At 46.4% G+C, this 16,519-nt stretch overlaps 1 protein-coding gene across 2 annotated transcripts in view; it reads left to right on the top strand.

The window, feature by feature from the left end:
• The first annotated feature begins 1,600 nt into the window (after positions 1-1,600).
• Positions 1,601-16,519, top strand: part of FA2H (fatty acid 2-hydroxylase) — a 42,874-nt gene continuing 27,955 nt past the window's right edge. Inside the window, exon 1 of one of the 2 annotated variants that reach the window (XM_036231349.1) lies at positions 1,601-1,916. In XM_036231349.1, the coding sequence (XP_036087242.1) occupies positions 1,647-1,916 (270 nt within the window). In that variant the 5' untranslated portion in view covers positions 1,601-1,646. The remainder of the gene's footprint in view (positions 1,917-16,519) is intronic. The other variant, XM_016143891.2, reaches the window with a different exon arrangement.

Genomic DNA, 16,519 nt, shown 5'->3' on the forward strand with positions numbered 1-16,519 from the left:
AATCAATGTTAGTAACCACGATAAAAACCTCGAAACAAAACAAAACAAAACAAAACCAAAACTAGATGCTGGGGACATTTATTCTTTTTAAATATTGAACCATGTGAATGCATTACTTATTCATATTACTTAATTAAACCAAAGAAAAATCTTTAAAAAAAAAAAAAAGTCAGTGTTCATTAGCTTAAGAAACTTGCTGCGGTCACCAGGGTCAATATTAGAATCCACAGTAGATTCAGGGCTTCTGACTCAAAAACCAATGCTTCCACCTCTGGTAACCACAAATCTGATCTCTTTTTCTATGAGTTTGGGTTGTTTTGTTTTGTTTTGAGTCCACATAGTGAGATTATATAAACACCTTAAACTCATGCAGAGCCGTATGTCAATTATATCTCAATAAAACTGAAAAAAAAAAGCTTCATCACACACAACTCTGCCTTTAAGCAAACCAACCAGTCAACAAACAACCCCTCCACAAAAAAAAAAAAAAAACAATAAACGTAGGGTTTGTCACGCAGTGAACGAGGTACATATTCAATAACATGTGGAAGAAAAAGATACATATATTACCTTCAGATTTCCTAATATAGGCAAAATGTTTAGTGTTCACAAGAGTGCTTAAAATGTGTTCGTATATGTGTGTATTTTGTGTGTGCATGTGTGCTTGAAGCAAATTTGTGTTTATATTGACTGGCATAATTATTAGTAAATATTCGTTAATTTTCTACTGTGTATTAAGTGCTAGAGATTCATGAGAAGCATTTCCTGCTATCAAAACTTTAAATATTAAAGACAAGATCCCATCCTTCATTTTCGTCATATTGCCTCACTCACCTCACTAGTCCTGGTTGTAGTAAAACTTTATTTACAGAAGCAGGTGGCCAGCCTGCAGGCTATGGTTTGCCAATATGACTTTAAAAAAGCAATTATCATATATTTTTATTGTAGTAAAATATACGTAATATAAAATTTACCATTTTAACCATTAAAAATTTACAGTTCTGTGACATGAAGTATATTCACATCGTTGTGCACCAATGTGATTTTTAAAATATTACATTAAAATGTTATATATTGTGATTACTGAGTTTGTAGTAGTCCCTTAAGTTTTGCGCTGGAGGCCAGTGCCTCACTTGCCTTACTCTAGCCCTTGCCCTCCCTTCCACCTCCTGACCCCTCCTGGAGCCTAAGGATGAAAACTGCAAATTTCTTTTCATAAAACAGCAGCAGAAGAGTTATTCCACTGGCAATCAGGCCACCGAGGATGTCCGTCTGTCCAGATAGCCACTGAAGACAGAAAGAATTGGTCCTTCTGTATCTGCCCGCCCCCTTGGCTCTCCGCCTTTGATGGGATACACCTGGCGGGCGCGCCCTCTACCTGCCCGCGGCCACCTGGCCGGAGGCCCTCAGCGCTCCGCCAGCCACGCGGGGGTCTGCCGGGCTTCCTGCCGGCCAATGGGGAAGGCGGCCCCTCCGGGCTTGGGCAGCGTCCCGCGAAGCGGCCAATGGGAGCGCCGCATGCAAATGAGCAGGTGCGGTGGCGGCCCGCGGGTCAAGGCTGCCGAGGCTCAGGGGATGTTAGAGGCGCGCTGGGCAACTGCCGAGCGGACGCCTGGGCTTCGAGCTGCGAGCTCCGGCCTCCCGCCATGGCCTCCGCTCCGCTCCGCGCTGCCTCCTTCTCACCCGCCGAGGTCCAGCAGCGCCTGGAGGCCGGCGCCTGCTGGGTCCGCTGCGGGGCTCGCCTCTACGACCTTACCGGCTTCTTGCGGCAGCACCCGGGGGGCGAGCAGCTGCTGCGGGCACGAGCTGGCCAGGATGTTAGGGCCGACCTGGACGGGCCGCCGCACCGGCACTCGGCCAACGCGCGCCGCTGGCTAGAGCAGTACTACGTGGGCGAGCTGCAAGGAGACCCTCAGGTACAGCCGGGCCCGCGGCCACAGCCACCTGCACTCTCCTCCTCCCTCCCCCAACTCTCCACGCCCAGGCAAGCTGCGTTCACCTGCCCTCTAGGAGGACCCAAGGTGACATCCTCCTCCCTCACCTCTGCTCCCCTCTCTTCGTTCCAGCAAACAGGTCACTGCCCTCTGCCCCGACCCCTCCCCGAGCGCTCCTCACCAAGAGGTTGCCCTTCCTCTCCAGCCTTAACCCCGACCCCCTTCTAGCTGCTACTTCTCCCACTTCCCAAGTTACACCCTCCTTCCTACTTGTTCCTTCTGCAGCCTGCACCATCTGACAACTCTGATCGCCTTTTCCCAGCCCCTCGTATGCCTAGTCTTTCCTTCCTATTTTCTTATTAGCCTCTTCCTCTTTGCAACCGCTCTTCATTTTTGTTTGAATAATAGCTTCCAAGCTCACCTGTTCTTCCCGCCCATCTCACCCTACTCCTGCTCCCAAAAGGCACAGATCAGTCACCTTCTCCTCTAACCTGGATTTCCTGGTCCCCTCCATCACCAGTCTTGCTCTAGGGCTCTCCCGGGTGGGCAGAGAAGTCAGGCCAGTGTCTTGGGTGGACCATGTCCTCCCACCCCTCAGACTTCCCTTCATTCCTTGTCTTGGGTGTCCAAAGGGCGAAATGACAGGGCTAAGCCCGTTTTGCTGGGAAGAAGAGATTAGTGCTTTGAGGTGCATGCTGCTGTGCAGTACAGGCTCGTTGTGCTATTTAAGCCTTTAATTGAGCCTGGGGTAGGTTTTGTTATTCCCATTATAGGACGTGGAAACCGAGGTTTCAGGTGGCTCTGTAATCGTCCAAGGTCAAACAGCTAGTTAGTGGAAAGGTACGTAGATCTGACTCCAAAATCGATGCTGTCTCCATCCCAAGGATCCTTGGGCATGGGAGATAGCCTCTATCTACAGGGCTCCAGGCGGTTCAGGCCAGAGGTCAAACTGACTCCTCTGGCCTTCCCCAGGTTTGGCTGTAGGACTGGTGACAGTGGGTACCATCATACTTGGACATAACCAATAGTCGTTCCATCCTTCTAGCTCTCGCTTTCATGATGGCCCTAGCAAATGCTTTTAGATCTTTGCATGAAAGGACTTACCTCTCACTGTTCCAGGTGGCTCCCCTCCTTCCCTGGACCATGTCGTCTAATTCGTCAATCATTTATTCACTCAATCGCTTGGTCCCTAAATGGTTGCCACTGAGCTAGGCACTGGGGAGGCACTAATGGCTAAAACCAATACTGGTCTTCATGAAGCTAACAGGCTAATGAGGAGGGGGAAAGGATGTACTAATCGTGCAATAATCATTTAATTACCTGCGTTATCAGAGCATGGATCTGGAGGGGAGGGGTTCAGGGAGAGTTTTCTTGAGAAAGTGTCGTTTACACTGAGAGCTATTTGATGGATAGGACTTAACTGGGTAAAGTGTGGCGTGAAAAGCATTTCAGCCAGAGGGAACAGTGTGTACGATGGCTCTGGAGGGTAAAGGCTTGGCGCAGCCAAGACAAACACAACCAACATGACAGAGGCTGGTGGGCAAGGAGAGGGATGTGGGAGGTGGCCAGAGATCAGCTGGGGGCACGTCCTGCAGGGCCTCCTAGGCTGCGGTCAGCATTTGGGACTCGATTCTAAGAACAATGGGGAGCCAGGGAAGGGACTCAAGCATGGGTGTGGTGTGGTCAGATTTGCATTTTTCGAAGAATGCCCTGGCTGCAATGCTGAGAAGGAATGAAGGGAGTCCGAGCGACTGTAAGGAGGCCAGGCGGGAGGCTGTTGCTTAGCCCAGCAAGAAGTAACGGTGACTGGCACTGTGGTGGCTGTGACTGAGGGGAGAGAAGGGTTGAATTTGGGAGATTTCGTCCATAAACCGCCAGGACTCCACATTCTGCTTTGGGAGCCCAGTTTAATCTCGGAAGTTGATGCTGGTGTCAGGTTATACTGAAGGGGCCAAAGGTTTAGTCATAGATACAGCTAAAGCTGACTGCAGAAAATTAGAGATTGGGACCAGAATATCAGCGACTTCCAGGCTTGCGATGCCTCACGGGAGCCATCTTATATTTTAGCTGTGTTCTATAAACAGGAGCCTTAGGGTGTGGCTTCTCCCGGTCCCAGGTCCCACCGTGAGCATCACTCCTGGCCAGCAGGCTGCCTTGATGGCTCCGCCTCTTGCCTCTGTTGACCAGGCCAGCATTATGATTTGATTTTGCTTTGCTTCGTTTCAGGGGTTGGATTCAGAGAATACTAAGTCCAAATCTGCTCCCTACACCTGTACTCACCTGTTACCCCAAGGATCCCATTTTGGTCCTGTTGTAGTCATCCTTAAATCTAGGCCCCAACCTGAGGATGTGGGAAAACAAACTGACAATTAATAACACACTTACAAACCCATGGCCCAAATTTGACCAATGACTGGCCATACTTTCTCAATATTCCAGTTGCCTGTTAGCTTCTATGTATAGATATCTATTCTAGAAACAGGTATAGGGTTGTCTTTAAATTGGGGGAGAGAGGCAGTTAGAGGAGAAATCTGGAGTAGGGTATCCTTTCAAAAAGAAACCCTCTTCTTAAGGCCTGAGTGGAGACAAGACTTTGCCGTTCTTCACTCTAGCTAAGCCCTTCCTGCCACCTCCAGGCTGCCTTCTCCTCCTCCCTCCTCTCCTGCTGGAGCAGGGATGCACAAACCTGTGGAGACCAGACCCTGCCTCCTGTAATGTGAGGGCCGGGAGAGGTGTCGATGGGGAAGGGGAGTGTCATGAACCTGCTCTGTCATTTGGATCTCATTTCTGAAAGGTGCCCCTCCTAGGAGGTCTTTGGAGGGGGGCACCCTGGAGCTCTCCTGTGAAATTTCCTGGGAGAAAGCTTGGCCTCATTGGTTTCCCCTGTTCCCCACTTTGCCACACCCATCTGTGTACACACTTACACACACATTCACACTCACACGAAGGCGCACACACACACACACACACACACAAAACAAGTCAAACTTGTTTGAGCCAACATACTGTGGGGATGAGACAAGGTCTGCTGTGGCCATGGCCTTGGACTTGAGTAAGCCAAGCTGCCTGCCTTGAGCAAGTGAGAGCGCAATGGCTGAGCAGGGAAGCCAGGCCTTCTTCTCGCCCTGGCTCTCAGGGGCCAGTATGGTCAAGCTCCTCACTCCCAGCTCAGGAAAGGGCAGTGTTCTAGCTGCAGCTCACATTGTTAGTGGGACATGAAGTTCATTTATTGAGCTGCAACCAGCATTTAAGGGGGGGGGGGTGGTTAAGAAACAGAAAAGAACTTTAGGTCCAAACCTGCTCCCATAGGTACCATGTTTCCCAGACTGTCCCAGTTTTTTTCCGAATTGGCATACCACTTGAATGATTATATTTAAGATTTATTTTTAACTAGATTCACCTTTTAGCATTTAGTAATTCTAGGCGATAATGCCAGCGAAATCACAAGTTTTACATGCACTTTAAAGATATATGTAGATAAAATATATAGAGATAATAAAATAAATATTGAGCCATTAAAATAAGAAATGCTCATCCTCATGCCCCCTGAAATCATCTTGGGCACCGTCAGTGGAGTGTATATCACGCTTTGGGAAACAAATGGAGCAGAACTTCTTAACTCTGGCATTCTGTGCATCATTTTCTGGAACTGATGAAAGAGAAGAAATTGTGCGTAAAAAAAAGGCACTATTGTACATTTTTCTGGTGAGAGAGCTACAGCTTTCATCACAGCCCAACCAGAATCCTTCCCTCACCCCAAACCTGCCGCCAAGAGGATAATACCTGTGAAAGGGCAGCTCGAGAGGCCCTCCCATGGAGAAACACCTGACCACATGCCTGGATAAAAGCCCCCTGTTTGAGAGGACTCTAGAGGAAGGCAAGTCTCAACTCCCCAGCCACTGCTGTTGGGGTCGCCTAATTTCTAAATGTCTCTGGGTGCCATGTCCTAATCCCACAGGTTACATCCACCTCTGAGTGACTAAGAAGTCCACAGATTCTGCCACATGTGGTTCCGCCAGGCTTTGAGGTCTGTCTGGTTATTCAGAGCTTCAAGGCTTGAGTAATTAAATGGGATTGGACAATAAGGAGGAGATCTAGGTGCAATAAGACAGAGTTCCCACCCCACCCAAGGCTCCAGAACATCTTGAGCACAGCTCGACTTGGAAAGCTTGTCTGAGCTGGGAATTCAGATTTAAAAAGAAGAAAAAAAAATCATGCTTGAGGAACTTGCCAAACTGCCCACACCTGCAGAGTGCAGTAGACGTAAGAAGTCTGCTGAAGGGGACTGAGATCAGTTTGGCCTATAAAAGGGCATCCCACTGAGCCTGCCTGGCCAATCAGCAGCCGCCATCCTTTACTACCTGTCAGGGACTTCCAAGCTGTATCCTGCTGTGAGTCTTACCTAGGGTTAGTTGGTAGAGTGTGCAGGGACGGACCTACATCACTGTGATACCATGTGAGACCAGGGTAAACACACGCTCCGGGGTGCTTCCTGCTGTCACCCCAGAATTCAGGGAGTAAAAGGGCTTTGAGAAACAAATTTGGGAAAATAGTAGAAGTTATGACTCACTGGGGGAAATAAAAAAACAAAAAAAGGGATTCCCAGAAATGCCTGAGAGTCATCGCCTTTGGTAATATTCCCAGTAAAGAACCCAAACTAATACCTGAGCAACATCCATCATCTTCCCGTCCCTTATTCATTTATTTATTTTTCTTATGACACGCACTCATCGTTGATCCATTTCTTGTCTTCATTCATTTAGACAGACAGGTAATAAGCACCCTCTTCTCTCTGAAACCCACCACAGTGCTGAAACTGCCCTAGCCAGGGTCATCAGGACCGTCACCTCGCTGAACCCTGTGGTCAGGTCTCGCCTTATCTCACCGGGCCTGACAGCAGTTCTTGACGTGGTGATCACTTCCCCTCCTCGATATACCTTCCTCACTTGGCAGCCCGAGTGGAAAATATACTACACGCTTTCGTTTTTCCACCTGCACTAGTTTGCCGTAACAAATTACCATACACTCAGTGCCTTAAAGCAACACAAATGTATTTTCTCACATTTCTGGAGGTCAGAAGTCAAAAACAAATTGGCAGGGCAGCCTGCCTCCTGGAGGCCCTCGGGGAGCATCAGAGGGGAGCTCTGAGAGGCTGCCTGTATTCCTTGGCGCATGGCCCCAGCCAGCAATCGCATTGCTCGGACCTCTGCCCTCGCGTCACTTCTTTGACTCTGACTCTCCTCCTACCTTCATCTTTCACTAGTAAGGAGCCTTGTGAGTACACTGAGCCCACCTGCATAATCCAGGATAACCTCAAGGTCCTTGACTTAATCACATCTGCAAAGTCCCTTTTGCCATATAAGGTGACATAGTCACAGGTTTCAGGCACCAGGACATAGACTTTGGGGGGATACGGGGGTACACCATTCCTTCTACCTCACCACCTATACTCCCATCGCTACTTCTCAGACTCCATCGCTAGTTTCTCTTGCTCTTCTTTTTCCCAGAAAAGTGCACGACGCTTAAACGGAATCGTGCAGCCTGTGCTCTGTGGTACAGCTTCATCCACTCCATACTGTGTCTGGGCGATTATCTGTGTTTTCCTTACTCTTAACAGCAGCTGTCTCCGTTGCCTGCTCTGTCCTAGAGAACTCATAGGCTATAAAAGGGGGGAAATGAGGAATAACTGGGAAAAGCCGACCACGTGCTAATCCTTGTGAGCCTCCTTAGTCTTCCTTCCGGGACGCCTCCCCACTCCTGCCTTACTTTGGTCAGAGCCCCAGATGCTCATTACCGCAGCAGTCTTCTGAGCAGGTCTCTCCCTGCCAATGCTTCCTGCACCCCATCGCCTGCGAAACCTTCTCCAGAGAACTTGGTTAGGTCGCAGCAGTATTCCTAAGTCTTCAGTGGCTCCCCTCTGCCACATCCTTTAAGTCCAGCCCCAATGCTATTTCTTTAACTACCGTCTCCTTACTTCCCCATTTAGAACTGGTGTTTTCCTTCTCCCGAACGCTCATAGAGCTTTTCCTGGACCTGCGTGTTAGCATTCATAATGTTCTTCCTCACTTATTATATTTTCACTCTGTGTCTTATCTTCTCGACTACAATGTAAACTCTCCGAGGACAGGAATTGTCCGGTTCATCTGGGTTTCTCTAGGACACCAGCAAACCGATGCATGCCAACAGGAATTCATAAATGTTTGAATACATGAGTTAATGAGCTGCTTGGAAAGCTGAAATATGTACATAATGGAAAGGAAAAGTGGTGGTAGTAGTACACAAAAGATACTTCAAGAATTAAAATGTAAAAAAAAAAAAATTCTCATTATGGATTCTTCTTTGCTGGCCAAAAGGGTTGGGAGTTGAGGGAAAGGAAGGACGGCTATCAATTGAGTCACTCATTTCTGCCTTTGCCCTAAGTTGTTTGCATTATTTGCAGCCAGAGAGAGTTCGCAAAACATTTTCCATCCCAGATTGCTGGAGTTCACCCTTGCCTGTGAGCCCCCAACAAGGGTAGAAGTGAAATTAACCCTAGAAAATGCCAAGCGAGAGCCCTGCTGCTCTCAGGGATGTAACCAGTCCCCATGTGGCTGTATGTGTCTGGATGACATACATAGGTGGGACCCAGGTTGCCTAGATTCCAGCTCTGTTTACTCTTTCCTGTGTCTTTTCATACAGATTTCCTAAAGCATGTAGTCTCAGAACAGTGGTTCTCAATCTTCTCCAACTGCTGCTCATCCGAGATGGGCAGAAGACCCTAATGCCCACTCCATCTGCTCTAGCTCTCCCATGGAAAAAGAGCTTAGTCATGAAAATAAAATTGGAGAGCAATGAACTTGATGCTAACAACACTCAATTTTATTATTGAGAAATATAAACCTCATAATCAGGATTTTTTGTTGTGAAACCTTGCCCCAAAACATAATTATCCAAATACTTTGTTTTCTTACCTTGATAGTATATTGAAAGATATTTAAATAGTGGTACTAGATAAGCAATTTTGGGGGGATGTGTTTTAATATATTTGAGCTATGATGCATACAGAATATCTTAAAACCATGTGATAGGAAAACTAGTAGCCAGAAATTCCACTGATGCAAGTCTTTGTGACTACACTCAGAGTGAGCCGTGCAATCTACAACGAACTTGGTAGATAATTCCCTAATTAGTGATAATTTCTTTTTTAAAAGTAGAATTGAAAAGGAGTAGAGTTCTAGTTCTCTGCATTCTTCTGTGCCCAGTAGAATGTTTTCAACATTGCTAAACATTGCACGATGTTCAGATTTCCCACTGGAAAATGGAATCGCAGTTTTTAGGGATCTCTAGTAATGGCTAGTTTTAGTTCATAAATTCCAAATGTTAATAGTCTATAATAACCCACTTAGTTGCTAATAGTCTCCAGTCTCATGTAATAATAAAAGTCTATGAAACAGGCATCATTAATCCTCAAAGATGAAAGAAAAGAGACCTCAAATTTTTAAGTCAGTTCAAGGCCCACACTCTGAGACTGGCTGCTGTGGGGGATTAAGGAGCACCTTCATTGGGCTAAGGAACTATAGCTTCTATGATCCTGTATTTCCCCCAAACCAGGGAAAACTCCAGGCTAACCTGATTTAGTGGTCACTTTTTTCTTGTTCCAGTCACAACCCTTTGGGGTGCCAAGTGTAATGACTTATGCAGGTTAGAGACAGAGTGCCATAAAAAGTTCAGTTGTTTCTTGGACCTAAGTAGGAAAGTCCTTGACTCCTAGGATAAAAGGTCACTTAAAAGTGAATCTACTTTCAATAAAGATCAAAATTTCATAGAAAATGCAGTGGGGGTCAGGAGAAGGGAATTGATTACCCTTAAAAATGAAATGAAAATGTATTTTTTTAGCTTATTTTAACCTGACAGAAGAATTCAGATTGCAATTGCACGTTGATTTGTAAATTGAGCAGATAACAAATCAAGTAGTGTTGTTTTTGTGCACGTGGGTGGTTTTTCTGATAAAACTGTGCGAAAGCACAATGTGACATTCCAGACTTTGCATTGGCTGTTCATAGCATGATCCTAAAGAGAGTCATTTAAAAATTGTTTTCAATTACAGTTGATGTTCAATATTATATTAATTTCAGCATAGTGATTAGACATGTATAACTTACAAAGTGATACCCCCGGTACGTCTAGTACCCACCTGACACCATGCATAGTGATGACAATATTATTGACTATATTCTCTATTATTCTCTATGCCGTAATTTATATCCTCATGACTATTTTGTAACTGCCAATTTGTACTTTTTAATCCCTTCACCTTTTCCATCCAGATCCCAAATCTCCCTTCCACTTGGCAACCATCAGAAGGTCATTTTATCAAGAGTATTTATGTAAGGACTAAGGACCTCTCTTGATCCTTTGATAAACAGGTCATTCTCTTTCGGAGGGCCTCATCCTTTTTCGATTGTCTGTGTTTCAATGTTAAATCGCCTAACTTTGCCAGATCCTTATTTTGGCAATGGAGTTGTGAATAAAACAGTTTTTTGTCTCTTCCACTGACCTGACATTTTTTGTACTTTTGCTTCGATTTTCCATTTTACTTTGCAATCAGATATCGTCAGATGATAGCTGCCTCGACCATCACTTTGCCTTGGGGAACTGGGGGAATTTGGGATCAGTGCTTGAGCAGGGACAAAATTTATAAGCGAACAGTCAACTCATGAATAGTTGCAGGTTAGGGTGGTTTTTGCTGTCTTTTGCAACTTGAATCTTCAGGGACTCAGATCCATGAACACTGGATAACAATGATCCTGGTAGAACTAATAGTAACACACCTATGTTTGTATAGTGATTCACGCTTTTCCAAGTATTTTCTCATTGATTTCTGCTTGAACCCTCAACATAGGTGAGGCAGATGTAAGTTCTCCCATTTCACAGGTGAGAAACTTGTAGCCCTGAGAGATCCTGGCATGCGGGTCCCCAGGTGCCCAGAGTTTCCATTGCACATCCACTAGAGATGAGGTTAAACCGTGGTGGATCTTCTTCTTATTGATTTATAATGACTCTTTATCTATAAAGAGTATTTTTATGTCCTTTTTCCCATCATATGTATTACTATTTGTCCTCCGGTTTTCACGTGTCTTTTGACTTTAATGTTTCTTCTTTATCTGAAACTTTAAATTTTCCACCTAAAGATATCAAGGTTTATTATTCTTAAAAAGACCACCTCTACTTTAAGATTTCATACATAAAACCATAAATATTTTAGTATTCTGCTAATAATTTTATGCTTAATGTTTTAATATTGTTTGTGTTTGCTTAAATGTTTTACCTACCTGGATTTTTTTTCTTTTCTTTCTGTCTTTCTTTCTTTCTTTCTTTCTTTCTTTCTTTCTTTCTTTCTTTCTTTTTTTTTTTGGTGTAAGGAACAAAATAGAGATTATTTTAAGCTTATATTTTTCCAAATGACCAACTGGTTATCCCAGTAGAAATATGGAATAATCTGTTTTTCCTACTGATTTAAAAATCAGCAATCACACATTAGTTGCCTGGGTTTCAATGTTAAATCACCTAATAGTCACAGATATTTTGGTCTGTTTTGGATTCTATTCTGTATCAATGAAATCACTCATTTTTTTTAAATTAGGTTTTAGCCATTAGGTTTTTCTTCTCCTTCTGTTCCATTCCAGCCAGGGTTCTGCTCCCACCTGCCCCGCTAGAGAAAGCAAAGAGCAGGCCAGGAGCAAGCAGCATTCCTGGGCCACGTTGCTGGCCTTAGGGACATACAGTGAGTCTGACTGACTTTCAGGGGCTGGGGCTGCCCAGCATGACCTGACCCTGAGGTTGTGTGGCTGGAGCAGGAGGGGCGGCTCAAGGAAGCCCACGCAGGCGACAGGGCCATGGGAAGGTCGGAAGTGGGTGTCCAAGCGGTCGTGGAATGGTAGCGATTTCAGCGGGGAATGTAGGGGTGGGAAAGGGTAGGGAGGGGTGGGGAGGGATGAGGAGGGAGCATGTGGAAGCAGCCTTGCTGCTGGAACTCAGCATGCGGGTGGGTCCTATGTACCTTTCCTGCACTGTGTCCACAGCCTGTGATTGGAAGAAAGGCCCGCAGGTCAAGTTCTGTGTGTGAGTGAACAGCCAGCTAGGAGACTAGGGAAGCAGCCATGTTTGCTAACAGGAAACCTGCCGCCTCTTTTTCAGAGCCCCTTAAATCTCAAACTCCTTATCTCTCTGGCTAAGGGAACTGCATACTTATCTCCCACCTTCCTTTCAACACAATAAAATGAGGAGCTTATATTGAAAATAGATTCCTGGATCTATCGCCATGCTACCCTGAACAAGCCCGATCCCATCTGACCTTGGAAGCTAAGCAAGGTCGGGCCTGGTTAGTACTTGGATGGGAGACCAACTTAGAAGCTTGGGTGCTTGCTATAGGCGTTAAAAAACTAAATAAAAATAAAAAATAAATAGATTCCTGGGACTATCTGAGATGATGAAAATGTTCTACACCTTGATTTGGACAATGCCAACAAGGAGACATATAATTGTCAAAACTTATCAAACTATATATACTTACGACTGGTAATTTTTTATTATATGAAAATTATACCCAATTTTTAAAAGGAAGCAAACAAGTTTAACACATATTTAGTAATCACTCCTAAGGATATGACCCCATGACTGAGTTAGACATCAGTATATACAAGTCTTTAAAGATCACCTTTAAAAAGAAAGAGAAAGCGAATGTTAGGATCCAGGTAGTGGGGGTACAGGTGTTCACGGTGAGATTCTTTCAGCTTGGCTGTTTGTTTAAACTTTTTCATAATAAAATGTTGGAAAATATACTAAGTAGTTCCATTGTGGACATCACTCGCAGATGTGTTCTTAAAGGGTCGAGTGGGAAAATAAAGAAAACAAAGAGCATGTGACTTAAAACAACAGAAGTCGATCCTCTCATGGTTCTGGAAGCTGGAAATCTGAAGTCGAGGTGCCAGCGGGGTTGGTTCCTTGGAGGCTGTGAGAGAGGATCTGTCTCATGCTTCTTGCCCAGCTTCTGGCGGGGCTGGGAATCCTTGGCTTGTAGATAGAGCACTTCAATATCTGCCTCCATTCTCACAAAGGAGCACCGGAGAACTGTGTTACGCTTCAGAAAAATGGCTCGTAGTGACAACGATTCCAATACTGAAGACAAGCGAACAGTTCGATGCTTCATTTGAGTGGAAAAGAAACACATGTAACTAAGCTAAAGAATTAATTAGAATAAGGATATAATATTATATACGTATAAACAGATTCTTGGGCCATTCCCCAAACCTGTAAGATCAGAATCTCTGAAAGCAAGACTCCAGAAATCTGTATTTAAAACAAGTACTCTGTGTGACTCAGCAGCACCATGAAGTTTATAACCCACTGTCCTAGAGGGCTAGAGGCAGAGGGAGAATTGATGGGAAAAGCAGAGGCACCAAAAGTAGTTTGGTGAGCAGGTCTGTTGGGATTACTAAAGATCAGCACCCCAAACCTGCAGTGCAGGGCTTGGTGCAGAGCAGGTGTGCCTTGGGCGTTAACGGGGAGCCCACCCCGTGGCTTCCTGAGAGAGAGGAGGGGCCTGGGATCTGCAGCCTGAGACCTCACTCTGGGTCCAGCTTCCTGCAGGATTTTGTGTGGCTACGATGAGATCACATGAGATCTGTGAAACGGAACATGTAGCTTACGCTGAAACAGGACGATTACCAGTCCTTCCAGCCCCGGCTCCTGCTGAGAAAATGTCGATTCCAGTTCGACGGTGAGGGATAAATGTGTTCAGAACCTGGGCCGCTAAGCGCTCAGACCCTCTTGGGCAAGGCCACTCACACCCCTGGAGGAGCTGGAGAGTGGTGACATTCCCAGCTCTCAAGAGTTGCCCCTTCCACCAGCCTAGGCAGGTGAGGTCCGCCCTAACCGGCCGCCCTCATTCCGTCTTCCCCTAGACAACTGCAGTGCTGTGGACACTCGCCCTGGTCAGGGACAGTCTCCAAAAATGAGGCTGGCAGAGGCTTCAGGGGTATGTGGGGCTGCCACCTTTTCCTTACTATTCCTTCTTCTATTCGGCCACAAGTATAGTGGACGTCCCCTCACGCCCAGACCACTCTTGGTGCTGGGGATCCAAATACAACGCGTCGTTGTCCTCTGAGGCGTACCTGCCAGTCGAGGGAGGGAGACAAGATAACTACAGGTGGTGGCAAGAGCTACGACAGTGTGTGTGTGTGTGTGTGTGTGTGCGCGCGCGCGCGCACGCGCGCACACGCATATATGTCTATATATACCTGTGTGCATATATATCACGTATAACAATAGATAATATATTTTAGAACAAGGGGCTTCTGATTAAGGAAGTCAGGGAAGGCCTCTCTGAGGATCTGACATCTGATGCACGAAAAGGAGTTGTCGTGCGAAAAACCGGGTTAAAAAACATTTCAGGTAGAGAGAATGCCAAGGGCAAAGTCCCTGGGGTATGACAGGACTTAGTGACATCAGGAATCCAAAAGGAGGCTCTGGTGCTGCTGGAGCACTCTGGGTGAGGGAGGGCATAGTGTGGGGTAAAGCTGGGGTGGGGAGGGGTGAGCCCCGCCTCAGTAGAGTTCATGGATCATCGTAGGGAGCTTCGATTATGTTCTCAGCGCAGCGGGCTGGGGTATTTTAAGTGGAAGGCTAGCAAAGTCGGTCTGCATCTTATTAGGGTGTCCTGGCTGCTGTGTTGAGGGCACATTGGAGGGGGTCAAGCAGGAAGAGAGCTCAGAGGCCACTGCTGTTGTCCAGGTGGGAGGCAGCCTGATCTGGGTGGCCAGGGGGATGGAAGGAAATGGATGGAAGTTGGAAATGTCTTGGAAGTAGGACCACTAGAGCGTGCCGATGGATTAGACGTCGGGACTAAAGGAAAGAGATGTTGACTATGGTGCCAAGGTTTTGACCTGGAACTAACCATACGACTGGAGACCAGCCAGCTGGTCAGCCTCTCTGAACAGAAGCATCCTCAACTATAAATGGAAGAAAAGTCCACGTCTGGGCAAGGGAAGAGGGAATCGATTGAATCAGTGAAAAGGAGTAGTAGGTATAAGGCAGGTGATTCTTTTGTTGTTGTTATTTTGTTTACAAAACAATTCAGTGACTTAAAACTGTTTTTGGCAGTATAATCATTGCTGTTTTGTAAATAATGATGACAATGGTTATTTTTCTTTCTTAAATTTTGGAATATAAAAGGAAAATTTAAGAATATTGATCCTAGAATTGCGATATATGAACTCGTTTGTACATCAATGCTCTTGTATTTCCTTTAAAAAAAAAAACAGCAAAATACAGCATTTGGAAGATAATCCTTACAAATTGGAGATAGATATGAAGTTTGTTTTATTCTGAATGTTGGGTCATTGAGGAGATACTGTATTTTAGGTGGCCTAAGTGTATTTTTCTGTGGATGGCACATTCCATGAGCCTACCTGTGGCACCTTGAGGTCCAAGTCCTGAGAGACCGCAGCCGAGAAATGTCCCATCACACCTACGGAAGGGCAGATCTTGAGGAACTCGTGTCCCGCAGGCTGCGGATGCTGCTCGTCAGAGTGGAGACTCCGGCCCCAGCCCTCCGACCGCTGTGGTGCCAGGCGGCACGTTGTAAGGCAGGACCGAGGGAATGAGCCTCCGAGAGCTCCCCTGGTCCACCAGACCGAGCCCAAGTCACACCCCCAACCCCTGGCTCCCAGCTGAGATTGTCCCCTCAGGCTGCCCCATATCCCAGAGTCAGACTTTCATTGAGGGGAAAAAAAAATATGTGTCCCCTTGACTCTTGGTGCCTTCTTGGGGGTGGGGCCCTCATGTGCAGTTAGAGGCTAGAGAGGAAGGGTCTGCATGGGTGCAGATGGGCCCTGACGAGGTCTGGCAGAGAATCAAGTAGACAGCTTGAAAACGTGTGGGCGCACGCCGGCGGGTTTTGTATGGTAATAAGCAGGTTCCGTCCACGGGCCCGCTTTCGCGATGTGCTGGATTGCCCACTTCTGCTGGCTTCTGCTTCTGGTGACAAGGTTGCCGGAGATGGCATCCAAGCAGGGCTCATTTCACAAGCAGAAGCAATGCCAGGTCCACGGCGAGCCAATGTCGAGGACCCAGGAGGCTGGGGCTGTCTTCTCTGGATCTCAGCATCGCCTGAGCAAGAGAAGTTGGTCATACCTGGGGCACAAGTTTTCTACTCATTTTCTCTTTTCCTTTCTTCTTCCTACCGTGATTACTGGGCTAGCGGCCGGCAGGGCTAACTGCTTTGCAGCGACTATGGGTGCGCGAGGAGTAGGTATACTTTTGGGGTTCTGTGGCTGGTCGCTTGTCAGGAATGATTTTTGTTTGTTTGTTTGTTTGTTTAGTTTTTATTTTTAGACATAAAAGGGTTTATTTTAAATCTTTTAAGGATAGGATAGGCCACAGGACCTGAGTGGGCCTGGCTTCCGACTTGGACCTCGTCCGGGAGAGGGTGGCTTCTTAGAAATTGAAACAACCAACCCCCGCCGTCTTCATTTGAACCCCAAATTTCGGCTACCGGAAACAACCAGCTCCGAGGAGGCTGCTCTCCGAGGGCGCAAGGCAGAGGC

This window comes from Rousettus aegyptiacus, unplaced genomic scaffold, assembly GCF_014176215.1.
Source record: "Rousettus aegyptiacus isolate mRouAeg1 unplaced genomic scaffold, mRouAeg1.p scaffold_m13_p_14, whole genome shotgun sequence".
Classification (NCBI taxonomy): Eukaryota; Metazoa; Chordata; class Mammalia; order Chiroptera; family Pteropodidae; genus Rousettus; species Rousettus aegyptiacus.